Source organism: Numenius arquata, chromosome 28 (genome assembly GCF_964106895.1).
Source record: "Numenius arquata chromosome 28, bNumArq3.hap1.1, whole genome shotgun sequence".
Lineage (NCBI taxonomy): Eukaryota > Metazoa > Chordata > Aves > Charadriiformes > Scolopacidae > Numenius > Numenius arquata.
In genome coordinates, this window is record NC_133603.1 from 2,851,002 (window position 1) to 2,871,018 (window position 20,017).

The following is a 20,017-nucleotide window of genomic DNA, read 5'->3' on the forward strand; positions in this document are numbered from 1 at the left end:
CGGATGTCGGGTTCAAGGGCGGGGGGGGAGGAAATTAATTTTTAATTAATTAATCCCATTCCTGGTCTTTCCACAAGTTTGTGAGGTGGTCCACGAGCCCCCGGGGACAACCTGGGAAGCCACGTGCCCCACTGCTCTGAGCCCCCACCTCCCCCCCCAAGGGAACACACACACACACACACGGAGGAGAAAAATCCAGTGGGTTTTTATCATTATTTTATTTATTATTATTATTATTATTATTATTATTATTATTATTAACGTTCTAGGTCGTGGAGGTTTGAAATAGCAATTTTAGGAGAAGAGAAGGAACAAAATGGAGTTTTTCCAGGTGGGAAAGTTTCCATCCAATTCCAGCAAAGATTTCCATATTAAAAAAAAAATAAAAAAAGAAGGAAAATAAGGTAAAGTTTGGATCCCTCGGTTTGGTGACGGGCTCGGACGGGGACATCTTTACTTAATTAGGTCGACCCGGGGAAAATTTGCTTTTCCGTCACCCTCACACTGAATTTTTCCCCTTTTCCCCCCCCATTTCAACGCCCCAGGGTCCTCTCTCTTTGCCTCATTTTTCCCCCCTCCTCTTTCTGCCCCTCCATCCCCCGGTTTCCTGGGGAAAAAGGAAACGCAAAACCCAACCGTCCCCATTTCTTGTGGTCCCAGGGGACACCGGGGTGGGGGGGTGGGGGGGGAGGACACATGGTTGTCCCTGAGGCTGTCAGAAGTTGGGGGGGGGGGGAACACACACACATGTGGTTGTCCCCCGAGGCTGTCAGAAGTTGGGGAGGGGGGACACGTGGTGGTCCCCTGAGGCTATCAGAAATTGGGGGGGGACACACGTGGTTGTCCCCTGAGGCTGTCAGAAGTCGGGGGGGTGGGAAGTTTTGCCCCCCAAGGGGCAAAAGCGTCGCAAGGTGGAAGCACACACCCCCCCCCCCGCCCCCCCCAAGGAAGGGGAAGGGTGTTGTAGGCGAAGAATTAAAAAAAAAGCTGGTTTTAACCCCCCCACAATGCCCCCCCCCACCCCCCCGGTGATTTTTTGGGTTGCCTTCGGTCTATTCCCCGTGTTTTCCCAAGGGATGGGTCCAAGCGATGGCGATGAGGAGTAGGGATGAAGGGGAGACGTCACAACACGACAAACAGCCCCGAAACATCATCCCGGGGGGGGGTGTGGGGTGGGGTGGGGGTCGTGAGATGGGGCTTCATCACAGCGGGGCGGGGGGGGAGGGTGTCCATTCATATCTGGGCTGTTATTCTGAGCCCGCTCCCTCCCACTCTTCCTTCCGCTTCCTCGTCTCCGTTCTCCGACCAATCACCCGTCGCCTTCGTTTCGGTGGTGCCTCTTCCTCTTTTGGGTTTCCTCGAGAGAAAAAAAAAAAAAAACCAAAACAAAAAAAACCAGCGTTTTTTGAGGGAATCGAGGTGAAAATGCCCAAACTTGTATTTTTACACCCCCTTCCTCCCCGCCCCCCTGCCCCAACTCCAACTGCTGTTGTAGCTGAGGAACGTCTCCCAAAGGAACCCCTGGTGGGATTGATTGTTCTTGTCCCTCCTGAAGAGCCAACGGGGAGAAACGGGCTTTTCCTGGGAGTTACCCGGACGTGTATAATGGTGTGGAAAACTCCGTTCCGGGTGAGTTCGTTTCCCTTCCCTCCCTCCAAAGGGGGCTGGAATGACCACCCTAGAGGTCCACCAGGAGAAGGTGGAAAGGGAAGCGAGGTGTCCCCCATCCTGGACAGCTTTCCCAGACCCCAAAAGGGAGGAGATCCAGAATAATACATCCGTAACGAGGCAGAAAGAGGAGAGCGCAACCCAAAAAACGTCCTTTTATTTAAAATAAAGATGAGAAATGGAGACAGAGAGCAGCTCCCCCAAACCAAGCCAGCTTGTAGAGAAAGGCCACCCCTCCCCTTGGTAGGAGGGGCTCTGGATCTGCCTTGCAAGGGGTGTCAGGAAGAAAACACTTTGGAAAAGAGAGAGAAAGGGGAGGCTTCCGTCCGTTAAAGGCGAAATAAATTGCAAAAGGCCACACTTCTGGAAGTCCTGAGCGCTCTCCAGCCTTGCTCAACCCCTCAATGTCCCCTTCCTTCTGGTGGGCTGAGTCCATCACCTCGTCCTGGCTGGTTCTTCCCCTTCGCGGGTGTCTGCTGGTGGCCCATCTCCTCGTCCTCACCACCCGAAGGTCCCAATGGAGATGGATGCGGGAGAAGAGCCGCAAGTTCCTCGGGCGCGACGCTTTGGAGCAACCACGGCCAAGAACTGGCCTCACCCAGGAGATGTCCCTTTCATGGACGGACATCTCCAGGGCAGATCCGGAGGGGAAACCTGAACCCTACCCAGTCCAGAGGGGACATGAGCTGCCCGGCCATGGACTGGTCCTCCGAGGGTGGGCTTTGGGTGATTTCTTGCAAACGAGTCCCCATCCCCATCTTGAACCAGGGGAAGACCCTCTCCCCGTTGAAGGAGGCTCTGGAGTAAACCAAGATGGGAACGTCGTCCTCCGGGCTGAAGAAGGCCACCCGCCCCGCTTCGTAGTCCAAGGAGACCCGTAGCCTCCTGGGAAGGGGGTTCAGGCGCAGGTTGGCGCGGGGGGACGTGAGGGAGTGATAAGCCTCCAGCGCCCAGACCCCTTCCTTGGGGGTGAAGCTCAGGGCTCCCTTCCTCTTGACCGAGGCTCGGGCCACCCCCAGGGCCCAGACGCCCCCCGGCCCCACCTCCACCTCCCAGAAATGCCTCCCCGAGGCGAAGCCCTCGCGGCCCAACACGCAGGGCTCGAAGTCAAATCTCTCCGGGTTGTCCGGCAGGTCCTGCTGTCTCAGCTGGCCCCTGGCTTGTTTTCCGTCCTCGGAGAGGAGAAGGTTGGGGTGAGCCGTGGAGGGGTCCAAGGTCACGTTGGCTGCAGGAGAAGGGAAAATCAGAACATCGGAGGAGCAGGAGATACCTGGAGATGTTTCTTTTCCTTCCCCAGCATCTGGGACCAGCCCTGCTCTCCTGCTCCTCCCAGTTCTGGATGGTACTAGCCTTGGGGTGGATGTCCAAGATGATGCGGAGATGCCCCTGGGGGTGGAAGGAGAAGGGGGAAGAGGACAAAGTGTGGGGACGAGGATGGGTGGGAAAGTCCCGGAGAGGGAAGGGGAAGCACAGAAGCTCTTCTTGGGTGGTTCCCCCCCCCCGGTCCCCCACTTTCCTTGGGTCCCAGAGGGACGTTGGGCTTCCTTAGGACCATACCCTAGCCCCTGGTTACACCAGAAGCTTCACCGCCGGGATGCTGCCACCCTTCCCTTCCTCTCCCTGGGGGAAATTTGCATTGTTTTGGGGTTTTGGTTTGGGTTTTTGTTTTTTTTTTTCCCATGGGGAACCTCCTCCACAAGCCCTCAAAATCCCATTTTTCTTATTTATTCCTCCCGCCCGTTCCCGTGGACTTACTCGGCTCCTGCAGTTTAAACATCAGGCTGTCTAAAAAGGAGAAAGAGAGAAAGTTTTTGGGGCAAAGCGGCTGTTTTGTCACACAGGCTGGGGGTGGGGGGGGGGGGCACTATTTTTGGGAAAGGAGGTTGAGGGGGAATATTGTGGATGCGGGGTGCAAAGAGGCTTCTGGGGGTGAATTGCTCCGGTCCAGGTATCGATGCCATCCCCTAAAAATCTCCTCCCCCCCTCCCCAAATCTCCCCCCAAAGCCGGGGAAGATGAACCTCCTGGCCAAGCTAAACTCTTCCCCAAGAGACACAGCACCAGATTTGTCCCCCACCCACCTCACCACCCCCCCCCACCCGTTGTAACATCCCCTTCCTGGCTTTGTACCGGCGTGAATTTTAATGCTCAAGGAGACGATGACTCCTTTTTTTGTTTGTTTGGGTTTTTTTTTTTTTTGGCCCCCCAGGAGAAACTCTCGGTGCCCATCCCCTGGTTAAAAGTTTCAGCTGCCTTTTATTGATGGCACCTTCCGGGTGGGTTTTGGGGGAGAAACCGTTTTTTTCGCCCGGGTATCGGGCACGCCAGGCGACGTGCCTTCTCCCCACCCCACCCCACCCAAGTTCCCAACCTTGGCATTTCCTCAGCGTGCCCCTCACCAGGAGGTTTCTCTGCACAAACTCCTCCAGCCTTCTCTCCAGGTGGGGGGAGATCTCCACCGGAGGGTTGAACTTCATGGTCTCGCAACTGCAAAGAGAGCAGAAGACACCGGGGTGGGGGTGGGGGTGGTGGAAACCCCCCAGCCTGTGTGATATATTCGATTTCTCCTTTTATCCTCATTAAATAACCCAGGAGAAGGTCTGGGATGGGCTGAGGATACTTCTCCAGGAGCAAATAAAATCTGCACACACCCCCCCCCCCCAAGACCATCGCTGGATGGATGGTTTCCTGAAACCCCCACCTCAGGTTTCACCCAGGTGGTGTCCAGACCTCTCCCAGCCACCAGCGTGTGGGGAAAGTCACCCAGAAGACGGAGCCACGTTACCTAGTCAAGAGTCTTCTGATGTCCTAAAGGTGGGAAGAGAGAGGAGAAGACGGTTGGGGAAGGGGAAGGGCGAGTGTTGTGTCTTCTAGGGCAGGTTGGACTGGGCTTGGAGCAACCTGGTCTAGCGGGAGGTGACCCTGCCCATGGCCGGGGTTTGGAACTAGATCATCTTTAAGGTCCCTTCCGACCCAAACCAGAGGGTCCCCTCTGACCCAAACCATTCTACGATTCCAACAAAAGTGATGTATTTTCATGGAATTGCAGCAGCAAAGAAGGACCCTACGCATGGGATGATGCCACCTGCCGCCATCCTAGGAGCTCCCCTCCTTGGTGGGGCTGAATTTGGGCTCTCCCAGGTCTGGAGCTTTGCTCTGTGGGCTCTCACCTGCAGGAATTGGCCGGCCGGCTGCTGGAACTTCCCCTCCATCTCCCAGATGAGGGTGTCGAGGTGGGACATCTCCTCTGAGACCTTGGCCACCGCTTCCTCCTGGAGCCTGGTGATGGCCCTGTCCAAGTCTGCCAGCTGGGTCAGGAGGAGGCGCTCTTGGTCCTTCAAAAACTGATGCAACTGCTGGAACTCACACACTATCTTCTTCCCTTCACTTTTGGTTTTCTCCTGGTGGGATCAGAGATGAAGGTGATGAGAGAGGGGGCAGGAGACCCCCCCTGCCCGCCTTGGCCAGCAGGTGACATGCCCGAAACACGGGCAAAAACTTCCCTCCTGGATTATTTTTTTACATCATTCTGGTTTTCTATTCGTGCCTCGGCCGTGGGGACCTTTGCAAGAGCGGCCTCAGGTGAAGCTCCTCAAGGTGGGCAGGAGATGATGGGGGCTACAGAGAATAAACCACCTCACCACGCTCAAGGAAAAAGTGATTAGTGCTTCGAGGTTGGCCCTGGGGATACCGTGTCCTGGGTCATTTTTGGTCAATAAAAGGGTGAATTTCACACCAAAACGTCTCACCGGGGGATTTAGGTGGCAGCAGGGACTACTCAGGAGGCTTAGCCTGGAAGCAGGACTGAACGGTGCGACCTCAACTGGGCTCCGTTTGCAGATTTATAGAGTTTAAGGGGGGGGGGGGGAGGAAACCCAAACCACCAACTCCTTCCAGCCCTCCATACCAAGCTGGGGACTGTCCACCCCCCCCATTTCTCTGTGTCCACCCCCTCTCCCCAGGTTTTATCTCCCCGGTGCAGGCTCCAGCTGATGTGAAACCCCAGCAGATAAACACGGGCTTGGCCCCCGGGCAACCCCCGGAGCAAACGGCGCAACGCTCCGCGACCCAAATAGGTGAGATCCGGCCTCAAAATACACCGGTGAGGCTGGGGTTGGGTGGAAAGACCCCCCCCCTCGCCCCCATTCCAGGAGGAAGGCACCTACCAGGTAGGAGCTCTTCCTCGCTCCGGTTTTTCTGCTTTCCAGGTATTTTTCTCGCTCCTCCTTCAAAGCCTGCAGGCGAGCCTGGATTTCTTCCTGGGGGGGAAAAAAAAAAAGAAAAAGAAGAGAAATTCTTGGAGGAGCTGAGGAAAAAAAGGGAAAAAAAAAAAAAAGAGAGAAATTCTTGGAGGAGCTGAGAAAAAAAATCCCTTTTCTGACTTAAAATGACTTCTGCCCTCCTCGGAGGTGGAGGAGGAGGAGGAGAAGGAGGTGAAGGGGAAGGGGGATGGGGAGGAAGAGGATGGTCCATGGCGACCGGCTGAAGATCAGGGGCAAAGAAACCGCCACCCGCGAGGGCGGGGAAAAATGCTGCAGAAAAAAAGCTAAAACGACCTCCAATAATCACTCGCCCCACATCCAGGTAGATTTCCCCCCCAAAAAAACGCTCCAAAAATTGGTGGCTCTGGGATAAATTTAACACCCCCTCAGTGGATTTATTGACCCTGCATTTGTAGAAGTGCTTTTTTTGTTGGGGTTTTTTTTTTTGGTGTTTTTTTTTTTTTTCTCAAAACCACAGAGCGTTTCCCAAAACCACAGAGCCCTTCAACACGGCTCTGCCACCTTCTCAAATTTTTTTTGGGGGGGGGAGAAAAACGACGAGGACAGGTTTGGATGGGCAGGAAAACAGAAAAGGAGCAGAGAAGGGGAAGGGACGGGGGGCGGGGGGGTGGAATAAAAAGAGTTATTTCTCTGTATCTGAAACTACAGCCAATAGGGGAAGAAATACGCAAAATCAATGTTAAAAAACAAAAAGAAATAAAAGGAATTCTTGGGCGTTTTGACATGGTTTGAATAAATTTAAGCGGGAAGGGTGGGGAATCCCAATAGGATCATTGCAACTGCCCCCCTAAAAAAACCCCAACCCCAAGGATCCCTGCAATAAAATGCCAAGAGGAATCATCGACCGGGTTGGGTTGGAAGGCACCTTGAAGACCATCGAGTTCCAACCCTCGGGAGGCCCATGGGTAAATGCCACCCGAAAATGCCCGTTGGCGGCTGCCCCACGGAGAGGGGGACGCGCTTTGCCCTTGGGAAAAGGGGTTTTCCGTGGGGCGCCAGCCCGTCCCCCGGGCTTTACCTTATATTCCTGGGCAGCTTCTTCCACGGGGACCACGGGGTGGAAGCGGTGAGCCCGGGACCTGTCGCAGACCACGCAGATGGGCTGCAGGTCCTCCTTGCAGAAGAGCTTCAGAACCTCCTGGTGCTGCCTACACACCTTCTCCCATCCCCATCCTCCTCCTCTTCCTCCCGCCTCCAGGCTGAGCCGCCCGGCGATTTCGGCAATTTTTGCCAGCTCTCTGCTGGGACGGAAACTCTTCTGTGGGGCCGTCTGCCGGCACTGGGGGCAGGAGAAAGGTGCCTCCAGCCCTTCCCAGCAGCGGGCGATGCAACCCCGGCAGAAGTTGTGGCCGCAGTGGATGGAGACGGGCTCTTGGAAGAAGCCCAGGCAGATGGAGCAGGAGGCTTCGCTCTGCAGGCTTTCCGTGGGGCTCCAGGTAGCCATGGCTCTTCCCAACCCACCTCAAAGGAGCTTGGCTTCGTGGGGAAGAAGAGGAGGACCTTCCTCCTCCTGGTCGCAAACCCACCTCTGGGAGAGGATCAAAGGAGCTTGATTTGGCAGGGAAGAAGAGGAGGACCCTCCTCTTCCTGGTTGAAAACAGTGGGAAAAACAACTCCCAGCCCTCAAAGCATGGAGAGGAGTGAGAAGATGGCAGGCGCGTGCGATGGTTCCTCCTGCCTCTGGCCTCCTACCCCTTTTGGTCCCACCAGATGTGAGTGAGCAGATAAGGATGCTGGAAGAGGGCGGGACGGCTCTTCAGTGGGACCAGGATGGGCTGGAGCCTCCTGGGTAAGGGTGAGTTGGGGCTTTGGGAAGAAATCTCATGGAGCTTGGGGTGGGAGACCCTCCTGGACTAGGATCAGCCATTGAGGAGGACTTTGGGGTCTTGGAGAGAGGGGGCACGCTGTCCATGAGTCAGCGATGGGACCGACTTCCAGGGGCTTCTCCACCTTCCCCGCTTCCTGGGGCTTTTCCACCTTCCAGGGGCTTCTCCACCTTCCCAGCTTCCAGGGGCTGATGTCCCAAGGGTCAGGAGAGGCAGAAATGGCTTCTGACAGCCAGGAAGGCCCTGCCCTGCAATGAGCTGCACATTTGAACCCTTCAGGTCACCCAAGAGATGCTGCAGTCCTCCCAAACTGCCCTGCACAGCCTGTCCTGAAGGTGCTCAGGTCCTTCCCAAGGTCTGGCCAGGTCCTGTCACCCCTGACATCTCAGAGGCATTTTCAGCCACTGCTTGTCTCCCACCCACAGCTGCACCACAACCTCTCTGAGGTGCCACCAGGCCGTGAAACTCCTCTTCCAGCTGCTTGTTGAGTCACCAAATCCCACCGGACTCCATTGATTGGAAGTGGCTTTGGAGAGTGAAAAATCCCAGCGCCTTCAGGAAAAGGTGAACATGGGATGGGCATCTCCAATCCCCGTCCTCCTCAGCTGTGCAACCGCTACTTCCTGGAGAAATAGAAGTTAATGTGTTGCCTGAAGTCCTGCTGGGAACGGGCTGGGTCTCAGTGTAACCAAAGGTGTAGAAACAGGAAATCTCTCTCCTTCCTCTTTCTTCAAAATCGAAACCAATTTGGAGGCTGAAACTGCGACGGTCGCTCTTCATGGCAGCCAGGACGCCTGTGGAAATCCTGCGGGATGAAGCCTGCTGCTCCATCTGCCTGGAAATATTCCAGGACCCCGTGTCCATCCACTGTGGGCACAGCTTTTGCCGGTCGTGCATCACTCGGAGCTGGGAAGGACTGACCAAAAACTTCTCCTGCCCCCAGTGCAGGGAGACGGGGGCCCAGAAGACCCTCCGACCCAACAGGGAGTTGGCCAACATGATTGATGCAACCAAGAGGATGAACCTGCAACGGGACAGAGAGGTGGAAGGAGGGGAGAACTTCTGTGAGGAGCACCAGGAACCCCTGAAGCTCTTCTGCCAAGATGACAAAAGGCTTATCTGCATGGTGTGTGACAGGTCCAAGGTGCACCGTGACCATTCTGTGGTTCCCGTGGGCGAGGCTGCCCAGGAGTACAAGGTGAGGGGGTTATGGGTGTGTTGAGACACAAAGGTCCAGAAGCTCCTGCTGTTGCTGCTCTTGATGGGTGGAGATCCCTGTAGAGCCTTTGGGCTGTGGGATAAACCCCCTGTGGAGTCACCCATCCTTGTCTCTTGCTACCAACTCTTGAGGTGGCATTGCCTGCCCTGAGGAAGAGGTGGAGGTAGGAGCAGCACGCTCTTGGGGACCAAGGGGTCCTCTCCCCCAGGGTTCAGCCACGAGCAGGGGCTATGGGGAGGGTAGGAAACAGAGGCGTAGGATTTCTCCCCACCACAATCCCTCTGCAAAACTCCATAAATGGCTCTGTCCTCCGGGGTGCGGGTCCCTTATCAAGGTCAGCTCTGCTGAAGATCAGTAGGAAAGGAGAGGGAGAGATCCTCAGCCCTTCTCCCACCCCACAGCTCCCTGAACGTGCCTTGACCTTTGTGAAAATAGAAAAGGACGAAAAAAAAAGGAAAAAAGGGGGGAGGTAAATCACCTTCAAACAGCCATGGGGGTCCCAAAACTCTGCCAACACTTACCCCAAGAGAAACCAAGAGTTCCCCGTTGCTTCTGCTGAGGGTGCCAGACCACGATGCCATTCCACAGGGGACTTCTTTCCTTCCTCTCAGAGACAAATTCAGACCCAACTGCATCGTCTGAAATCAGAGCACAAGGCGCTTCAATCTTCCGTGGAGGACAGACAAGACCGAATGGAGGACCACACTGTAGGTGCCCATCATTCTTCCTGGGCAGAGGGTGGGGGAAGAAAGGAGGAACATCTCCTCTTTCTCCTGTCCCCCAGGGGTGGGTGATGCTCAAGGGCTGTGGGGAAGGGAGAGGGGGTTTGTATCTTCCCCAAATGCCTCTTCTTGGTGGGTCCCACTAAGGCATGGCCCACCCTTGACCCTTGATGCTCTTCTCCTGCTCTCTGCTTCCCTTTCCCCGCTTCGGCTTGCCCTTGGCAGGAGAGGACAGAAGCTGCAAAGCAGAAGGTTGTGACGATGTACAGGAAGTTGCACGAGATCCTGGAGAAGCAGGAGTCCTCTCTTCTGGCCCAGCTGGAGCAGATGGACACAGAGATAAGGAAAGCCCATGAAGAAATCCTCCAGAGGCTTTTGGAGGAGGCGACGAGCCTGGGCACGCTGACTGGGGAGATGGAGAGGACATACCAGCAGCCAGACTGGGAGGTCCTGAAGGTGAGAGCCCAGGCTTCCCAAACTTGCTGTGAAGGCCTGCGTTGAGCTTGGTCTCCAGCCCTCGCTTTTCTACCCCAACCCGCTCAGAGAGGGACTTCCTTAGAGTGGGACCCCGATACTCCAAGGGGAGGTGTTCCATGTCCCTGAGTCTCTTTTTCTCTCTCATCCAGGATATCGGAACCACCTTGAGCAGGTATGTGGTCCTTCTCCTGTCACCATGTCGCCACCACAGAGCAGCTCTGTGGCAGGACACTGGAAGAAAGCACGTAGGGACGGGTTGGCTCTTCTGCAGTACAGCCCTTGGACTTGACCGAGGCCACGGGGGGTTGGAAGGAGGGCTCTGCCTCTCTCTCCTTAATGAATGATGAATTTGGACACGGGCTGGCAGGAGGCAGGAGCAGGGAGTGCTGAGAAAACGCGGAGCAGCAAACTACAACCAGGCGTAAATCCATCCCGTCTTCCCTTCCAGGGGCCAGAGGAAACGCTCTCCCACTCACTCGATATTTCCCCGGAGCTGGAACAGAAATTCGATGATTTCACTGAGAAGAACTCATCCATCAAGGAACTTCTGGAGAAATTCCAAGGTACCGAGGGCAGGTGCAGAAAGGCAAATGCCATCGTGCTTCTTGGTGGGGAGGGATGGAGTGAAGCCACGGGAAAGAAACGCATCCTGGGTGTGGAATGAGGGGTTGTTTCTTTCAAGATTCCACAATGAGACAGCGAAGGAGCAGGGAGCGTTGGTCTGATGTTCCCTGCCTGTCCTCCTCCTCTTCTCCTCTGCCTCCTCAAGTTTCTCGACATTCCCCCAAGCCTGTTCCTGACTCTCGGGACTTTTGCAGAAACCCACAATCACACCAACTCATCTTTCTGCCTCTCACATTTTTCTCTTCCCTCTAGATTTCCTGAAGTTCGAGCTTCCTTTGACAAGTAAGTGAACCGAACGCGTGCCCAACCAAGCCATCAGATGAAATCAAAAAATGTGGTAAAAGAAGCTCTGCTGCCCGCAAAGATTGACCTAAAGTGCTCTGCTGCCTCCTTTCCCCCTTCTCCCACCCTGGTCCCACCACCAGGCGATGCCTGGAGGGTTCCCAACCGGGTCAGAGGGATGGGAGGGGAGAGAAGAAGCCCTGTTTCCCCCCAGATCTGCTGCCATGATCCTGACTCTCTCTCCACCTCCAGCACAGATGACGCTGGACCCGGAGACGGCCCACCCCATGCTTTATCTCTCGGAAGACTGCAAGTTCGTGTGGTGGGAAGGCTGTTACCAGGACGTGCCCTCCAACCCAGAGAGGTTCAAATTCGATCCCTGTGTGCTGGGCTCGAGGGGCTTCACATCGGGGTGGCACTGCTGGGACGTGGACGTCAATCGAGAAGGCATTTGGGCCATCGGGGTGGCCAAGGAGTCAGTTCCAAGGGACCGTTGGTTGCAACTGAAGCCCGATAAGGGGATATGGGCTCTGCGTCATTACCAAAATGGGTACATGGCTCTGACATCTCCTGATCTCACCCCCTTGACTCTACGCAGTGTCCCCAAGTGGATACGAATCTGCTTGGACTACGAGGAAGGGAGGGTGGTGTTTTTTAATGCTGAGAGCAAAGAACGGATCTTTGCTTTTCCGCCGGCGTCTTTCCAAGGGGAGAGAGTCTTCCCGTGGTTCATGGTGATGTGGCATGCTCAACTCAAACTTCTTCCCTAAGGCACAGGGGAAAAAAAAACCCCAACCCCCAAAGCCACCAACTTACCCTTGGGAAAGAAACCAGGGGCTGGGTTTTGTCCCAGTCCCACCAAAGGGACAGGAAAGGGTAGCGGTGTTCAGGTTCCTTTCTTTTAGTGCAAAACGGGAGCATTGCTGTGCCTTCAACTCCATTTTGATCTTTCAGTCACTAAATGGCTGTTCCTGGGTGCCTGCAAACTTGCCCTGATGGGGAGTTAAAAATAAAAGTGCAAATCATTTCTGCCTTGTGTGTGTGTGTTTTTTATTTTGGGGTTTTTTATTTCCTGCGGGTTTTTCTCTGGAAGTTGCTCAAGAGAACTGGAGGAAGGAAAAGTCATCCGGGTTCCTCTCCAAAACCCACCGCACAGGGAGATGAGACGCAGGGGTTCAGATGAAGGTCCATCAAGCCCTCCTCTTGTCCCCAGGCATCCCTGCCTGGGAAAGCAGATAAGAGCAGGGAGAGGATGCCTATGGCCCCAGGAGCCCTCTTTTCCCAGCCTCAATGGGTAATTAACCAATTACCAGGGTGTAATGAGGGGCACTGGGGGGATCTGATATTTGGCTCTGCCCTCTCTCTAACCCTGTTGGGCCCTTGCAGTGTTTTGATCCTTCTGCTTTCCAGGCTGGATTATCCCAGTCTTTCCCCGTCCACCCTGGGCTTTAGTTTGGTGGCCTCACCCTCTTTTCCCCCTCAGCCCCTGTACTGGGAAGCCACAGACTGGTCCCAGTACCCAGATATTGGCCTCGCATGTGCTGCTGGAGGGGAGCAAGCCCATATGGGGTTGATATCAGAGGATGGTTTGGGTTGGAAGGGACCTTCCAGACCATCCAGCCCCACCCCCTTGCCATGGGCAGGGACACCTCCCACCAGACCAGGTTGCTCAAAGCCCCCTCCAACCTGACCTTGAAGATCTCCAGGGATGGGGCATCTACAGCTTCTCGGGGCAACCTCTTCCAGTGTCTCAGCCCCCTGGAAGGTGGAGGAGCCCCTGGAAGGTGGAGGAGCCCCTGGAAGGTGGGAAGGTGGAGAAGCCCCTGGAAGGCGGAAAAGCCCCAGGAAGCGGGGAAGGTGGAGAAGCCCCTGGAAGTTGGTCCCATCCTTGACTCATGGACAGCTTGCCCCCTCTCTCCAAGACCCCAAAGGGCAGGGAGACGGGGGCCCAGAAGACCCTCCGTCCCAACTGGGAGTTGGCCAAAGGTAACGAATAAAGCAGATCAAACGAGTCCCAGTCTCCACCTCGAATCTCATTCTCGTGGCGTTTCCAAGAGCCCGAGATTGAGAAAGGGTCACCTTGGGAGGATTTTTTAACATTTGGGTGCCCTCCACGATTTCTCCGGGGAATCCCACCCTGGGAGCAGCAGGAGAATGAAGCCCAGGATTTGTGCAACAGCCCCTGGGGACACCAGGTTCAAAGCTTCAAGCCCTCCTGCCCTTCTCCCACCCTTTCCAAGTTCTCCGTACCTTGACGTTCCACCGTGTTGATGCTTGACGGTCACCAATGATGGTCCTGCGGGGCTGGAGAAGCTGGCTCTGCTTCCTGGTTTGGATACAGGAGAAGATTGTACCGCTGAATCAGGCTTAATATCTGCCATTTTCCCACCAGGACCTCTTGTGAGTCAAAAACTTTCACGGTATCGGCAAGAACACACACGTTTTAAGGCTTCGGTGTTGAACCCCGTGGATTTCGGCCGCCTTTCGCCGAGTTGTGGGGTGGGAGAAATCAGGGGTGGGAGGAAGTAAAGATGAACAGAATGAGCCTTTCCGCAATTTAAAGATATTCCTTTGGGTCAGGAAGCCTAATAAGCAGCTTTACATAAGTTTTTATATGCAAAATGACTGCATTAAAGCGTCTTTCTAGATTGCAAGGGCAGTTTTCCCTTCTTTTTTTTTTTTTTTGTTAGAAACTGGGAAAAAGGTGCCGTGCCACCACCAGCCCGGCAAATCCTGGTGGCTTTGCTGCCTTCCCTTGACCTGCCTCAGGTAAAGCTCAAGGGAAAGGACTTAAGGAAGCCCTTTCCTGCTCCATCTCAGCTGTGTCGGGAGGGAACAGCGATGACTCTTCCTCCTCCTGTGCCTGAAAAAACAGCGGGACGGGAAACGGGCTGAAAGGCGAGGATGCTGGAAAGAAGGGGCAACAAAGTCAAAGGCCTTGAAAAAGCCAGGAAAGGAAGGAAAAGCATCGGTCCGGACCTCTCAGCTCTGTCACCGCAGCTCAGAGAAACCGGCTGGGACCTTGGAGGGTCTTGGAGGCACCACCAATCTCCAGGGACGCCTGAGGATCCCTGCTCCAGAGCAGTCTCGGCAGGGTGTTGCTCTGATGGCCCACCTTACCCCAAGGGCAAAGCTGATGTCCCAAGGGTCAGGAGAGGCAGAAATGGCTTCTGACAGCCAGGAAGGCCCTGCCCTGCAGTGAGCTGCACATTTGAACCCTTCAGGTCACCCAAGAGATGCTGCAGTCCTCCCAAACTGCCCTGCACAGCCTATCCTGAAGGTGCTCAGGTCCTTCCCAAGCCCTGGCCAGGTCCTGTCACCCCTGGCATCTCAGAGGCATTTTCAGCCCCTGCTTGTCTCCCACCCCCAGCTGCACCACAACCTCTCTGAGGTGTCACCAGCCATGAAACTTCTCTTCCAGCTGCTTGTTGAGTCACCAAATCCCACCGGACTCCACTGATTGGAAGTGGCTTTGGAGAGTGAAAAATCCCAGCGCCTTCAGGAAAAGGTGAACATTGGATGGGCGTCTCCAATCTCCGTCCTCCTCAGCTGTCCAACTGCTACTTCCCAGAGGAATATGAGTTAATGTATTGCCTGAAACCCTGCTGGGAAGGGGCTGGGTCTCAGTGTAACCAAAGGTGTAGAAACAGGAAATCTCTCTCCTTCCTCTTTCTTCAAAATCGAAACCAATTTGGAGGCTGAAACTGCGACGGTCGCTCTTCATGGCAGCCAGGACGCCTGTGGAAATCCTGCGGGATGAAGCCTGCTGCTCCATCTGCCTGGAAATATTCCAGGACATCGTGTCAATCCACTGTGGGCACAGCTGCCCTCAGTGTGGACATACATTGTCCCAGAAGAGCCCTCGCGCCAACAGGGAGTTGGCCAACATAAGTGAAGCAGCCAAGAGATTGAACCTGCAACCGGACAGAGAGGTGGAAGGAGGGGAGAACTTGTGTGAGAAACACCAGGAACCCCTGAAGCTCTTCTGCCAAGATGACAAAAGGCTTATCTGCGTGGTGTGTGACAGGTCCAAGGTGCACCGTGACCATTCTGTGGTTCCCGTGGACGAGGCTGCCCAGGAGTACAAGGTGAGGGGGTTATGGGTGTGTTGAGACACAAAGGGCCAGAAGCTCCTGGTGTTGGTGCTCTTGATGGGTGGAGATCCCTGTAGAGCCTTTGGGCTGTGGGATAAACCCCCTGTGGACTCCCCCATCCTTGTCTCTTGCTACCAACTCTTGAGGTGGCATTGCCTGCCCTGAGGAAGAGGTGGAGGTAGGAGCAGCACGCTCTTGGGGACCAAAGGGTCCTCTCCCCCAGGGTTCAGCCACGAGCAGGGGCTATGGGGAGGGTAGGAAACAGAGGCGTAGGATTTCTCCCCACCACAATCCCTCTGCAAAACTCCATAAATGGCTCTGTCCTCCGGGGTGCGGGTCCCTTATCAAGGTCAGCTCTGCTGAAGATCAGTAGGAAAGGAGAGGGAGAGATCCTCAGCCCTTCTCCCACCCCACAGCTCCCGGAAAGTGCCTTGACCTTTGTGAAAATAGAAAAAGGGGAAAAAAAGGAAAAAAGGGGGGAGGTAAATCACCTTGAAACAGTCATGGGGGTCCCAAAACTCTGCCAACACTTACCCCAAGAGAAACCAAGACTTCCCCATTCCTTCTGCTGAGGTGCCAGACCATGATGCCATTCCACAGGGGACTTCTTTCCTTCCTCTCAGAAACACATTCAGACCCAACTGCACCTTCTGAAATCAGAGCACAAGGCGCTTCAATCTTCCATGAAGGACAGACAAGACAGAATGGAGGACCACACTGTAGGTGCCCATCATTTTTCCTGGGCAGAGGGTGGGGGAAGAAAGGAGGAACATCTCCTCCTCCTGTCCCGCAGGGCTGGGTGATGCTCAAGGGCTGTGGGGAAGGGAGAGGGGGTTTGTATCTTCCCCAAATGCCTCTTCTTGGTGGGTCCCACTAAGGCATGGCCCACCCTTGACCCTTGATGCTCTTCTCCTGCTCTCTGCTTCCCTTTCCCCTCTTTGGCTTGCCCTTGGCAGGAGAGGACAGAAGCTGCAAAGCAGGAGATTGTGAGGACATACAGGAAGTTGCACGAGATCCTGGAGAAGCAGGAGTCCTCTCTTCTGGCCCGGCTGGAGCAGATGGACACAGAGATAAGGAAAGCCCATGAAGAAATCCTCCAGAGGCTTTTGGAGGAGGCGACGAGGCTGGGCACGCTGATTGGGGAGATGGAGAGGACATACCAGCAGCCAGACTGGGAACTCCTGAAGGTGAGAGCCCAGGCTTCCCAAACTTGCTGTGAAGGCCCGCGTTGAGCTTGGTCTCCAGCCCTCGCTTTTCTACCCCAACCCACTCAAAGAGGGACTTCCTTAGAGTGGGACCCCGGTACTCCAAGGGGAGGTGTTCCATGTCACTGAGTCTCTTTTTCTCTCTCATCCAGGACATCGGAACCACCTTGAGCAGGTATGTGGTCCTTCTCCTGTCACCATGTCACCACCACAGAGCAGCTCTGTGGCAGGACACTGGGAGAAAGCACGTAGGGACGGGTTGGCTCTTCTGCAGTACAGCCCTTGGACTTGACCGAGGCCACGGGGGGTTGGAAGGAGGGCTCTGCCCCTTTCTCCTTAATGAACGATGAATTTGGACACGGGCTGGCAGGAGGCAGGAGCAGGGAGTGCTGAGAAAACACGGAGCAGCAAACTACAACCAGGCGTAAATCCATCCCCTCTTCCCTTCCAGGGGCCAGAGGGAAACGCTCTCCCACTCCCTCGATATTTCCCCGGAGCTGGAAAAGAAATTCTCTGATTTCACCCAGAAGAACCCATCCATCAAGGAACTTCTGGAGAAATTCCAAGGTACCGAGGGCAGGTGCAGAAAGGCAAATGCCATCGTGCTTCTTGGTGGGGAGGGATGGAGTGAAGCCACGGGAAAGAAACGCATCCTGGGTGCTGAATGAGGGGTTGTTTCTGTCAAGATCCCACAATGAGACAGCGAAGGAGCAGGGAGCGTTGGTCTGATGTTCCCTGCCTGTCCTCCTCCTCCTCTTCTCCTCTGCCTCCTCAAGTTTCTCAACATTCCCCTAAGCCTGTTCCTGACTCTCGGGACTTTTGCAGAAACCCACAATCACACCAACTCATCTTTCTGCCTCTCACATTTTTCTCTTCCCTCTAGATGTCCTGGAGTTCGAGTTTCCTTTGACAAGTAAGTGAACCGAACGCGTGCCCAACCAAGCCATCATATGAAATCAAAAATATGCTAAAAGAAGCTCTGCTGCCCCCAAAGATTGCCCTAAAGTGCTCTGCTGCCTCCTTTCCCCCTTCTCCCACCCTGGTCCCACCACCAGGCGATGCCTGGAGGGTTTCCAACAAGGTCAGAGGGATGGGAGGGGAGAGAAAAAGCCCTGTTTCCCCCCAGATCTGCTGCCATGAGCCTGACTCTCTCTCCACCTCCAGCACAGATGACGCTGGACCCGGAGACGGCCAACCCCAGGCTTTATCTCTCGGAAGACTGCAAGCTCGTGTGGTGGGAACACCGTGAGCAGGACCTGCCCTCCAACCCGGAGAGGTTCAAATTCATGCCCTGTGTGCTGGGCTCAAGGGGCTTCACATCGGGGTGGCACCGCTGGGACGTGGAGGTCCACAGAAAAGGCGTTTGGGCCATCGGGGTGGCCAAGGAGTCAGTTCCAAGGGACCGTTGGTTGCAACTGAAGCCCGATAAGGGGATATGGGCTCTGCGTCATTACCAAAATGGGTACATGGCTATGACCTCTCCTTATGCCACCCCCTTGACTCTACGCAGTGTCCCCAAGCGGATACGAATCTGCTTGGACTACGAGGAAGGGAGGGTGGTGTTTTTTGATGCCGAGAGCAAAGAACGGATCTTTGCTTTTCCGCCGGCGTCTTTCCAAGGGGAGAGAGTCTTCCCGTGGTTCATGGTGACAGGGGATGCTCAACTCAAACTTCTTCCCTAAGGCACAGGGCAAAAAAGAAAACCAACCCCGAAAGCCACCAACTTACCCTTGGGAAAGAAACCAGGGGCTGGGTTTTGTCCCAGTCCCACCAAAGGGACAGGAAAGGGTAGCGGTGTTCAGGTTCCTTTCCTTTAGTGCAAAACGGGAGCATTTCTGTGCCTTCAACTGTATTTTCATAGATTCATAGATTGGTCCAGGCCGGAAGGGACCCCCAAAGGTCATCTAGTCCAACCTCCCCGCAGTCAGCAGGGACACCCCCAACTAGAGGAGGTTGCCCAGGGCCTCGTTGAGCTTCACCTTGAATATCTCAAGGGAAGGGGCCTCAACCACCTCCCTGGGCAGCCCGTTCCAGTGTTCCACCACCTTCAGAGGAAAGAACTTTTTCCTAATATCCAATCTAAATCTCCCCTTCTCCATTGCCCCTCGTCCTGTCACTGCAGGCCTTTGGAAACAGACCCTCCCCAGCCTTCCTGTAGGCCCCCCTCAGGGACTGGAAGGCCGCTATGAGGTCTCCCCGGAGCCTCCTCTTCTCCAGGCTGAACAACCCCAGCTCCCTCAGCCTGTCCTCGTAGCAGAGGTGCTCCAGCCCCCTCATCATTTTGGTGGCCCTCCTCTGGACCCGATGGGGTCCACATCCTTTCTATATTGAGGGCTCCAGACCTGCACACAGCACTCCAGGTGAGGTCTCACCAGAGCAAAGTGGCAGAATTGCCTCTCTGGATCTGCTGGCAACGCTTCTTTTGATGCAGCCCAGGATGGGATTGGCCTTCTGGGCTGCGAGAGCACATTGCCTGCTCGTGTCCAGCTTCTCCTCCATCAGCACCCCCAAGTCCCTTTCCTCAGGGCTGCTTTCCAATACCTCATCCCCCAGTCTTGTATTTATCCCAAGGAGAGTTTCTTCCCAGGTGCAGGACCCTGCACTTGCTTTTGTTGAACCTCATGAAGTTCATCTGGGCCCACCTCTCCAGGTCCTTCTGAATGACATCCCGTCCCTCTGGTGTATCGACAACACCACACAGCTTGGTGTCATCTGCAAACTTGCTGATGGTCCTCTCAATCCCTCTGTCTATGTCATTGATAAAAACGTTAAACAGCTGATTAACAACTGTTAAACAGTGATCTTTTCATCACTAAATGGCTGTTCCTGGGTGCCTCAAATCTTGCCCTGATGGGGAGTTAAAAGTAAAAGTGCAATTCTAAGTCCTTTCTCCCTTGTGTGTGTGCTTTTTTCCTTGGGTTTTTTATTTCCTGCGGGTATTTCTTTGGAAGTTGCTTAAGAGAACTGGAGGAAGGAAAAGTCATCCCTGTTCCTCTGTAAACCCCACTGCACAGGGAGATGAGAAACCTGAGTTTTCTGCCCCTTCAAACCCAGGAAGTCTGTGGGAATAGAGGTGGGGAAAAGTCAGCCACCAGCCAGGAGCTGGAGCCATTTGCAGCTGGGTCCCATCCTGACTCCATGTGCAAAGGGGGAGTCAGAATTGGCCAGAAACACCTGGAAATGGGGCTGCTCCTTTTGGTGCTGGCTCAGGGTGAGCCCTGACACCCTGGGCTTTAGTCAAGGAAGAGGCTGGGCTTGTTCCTTGAGAAGATACAGCAGAGCCAGGGGTTCAGAAGAAGGTCCATCAAGTCCTCATCTCCAGACGTCCCTGCCTGGGAAAGCAGATATGAGCAGGGCGAGGATGCCTATGGCCCCAGGAGCCCTCTTTTCCCAACCACAGTGGGTAATTAACCAATTAAAAGGGTATAATGAGAGGCTGCCAAACAGCCCTGCACAGCCTGTCCTGAAGGCTACTGAGGTCCTTCCCAAGCCCTGGCCAGGTCCTCTCACCCCTCACATCTCAGAGGCATTTTCAGCCACTGCTTGTCTCCCACCCCCAGCTGCACCACAACCTCTCTGAGGTGCCACCAGGGCATGAAACTCAGCTGCTGTGGAGTC

General features: G+C 54.9%; 1 protein-coding gene across 1 annotated transcript; it reads right to left on the bottom strand.

The window, feature by feature from the left end:
- Positions 1–1,812: 1,812 nt before the first annotated feature.
- Positions 1,813–7,632, bottom strand: LOC141476154 (zinc finger protein RFP-like). The gene is made up of 7 exons (XM_074164757.1): positions 6,969–7,632; positions 5,834–5,926; positions 4,838–5,068; positions 4,453–4,475; positions 4,039–4,154; positions 3,424–3,453; positions 1,813–2,893 (listed from the first exon to the last, which is right to left on the bottom strand). The coding sequence occupies exons 1-7, from the start codon at positions 7,392–7,394 to the stop codon at positions 2,283–2,285; spliced, it is 1,530 nt and encodes a 509-aa protein (XP_074020858.1). The 5' UTR covers positions 7,395–7,632; the 3' UTR covers positions 1,813–2,282.
- Between the last annotated feature and the right edge of the window lie 12,385 nt (positions 7,633–20,017).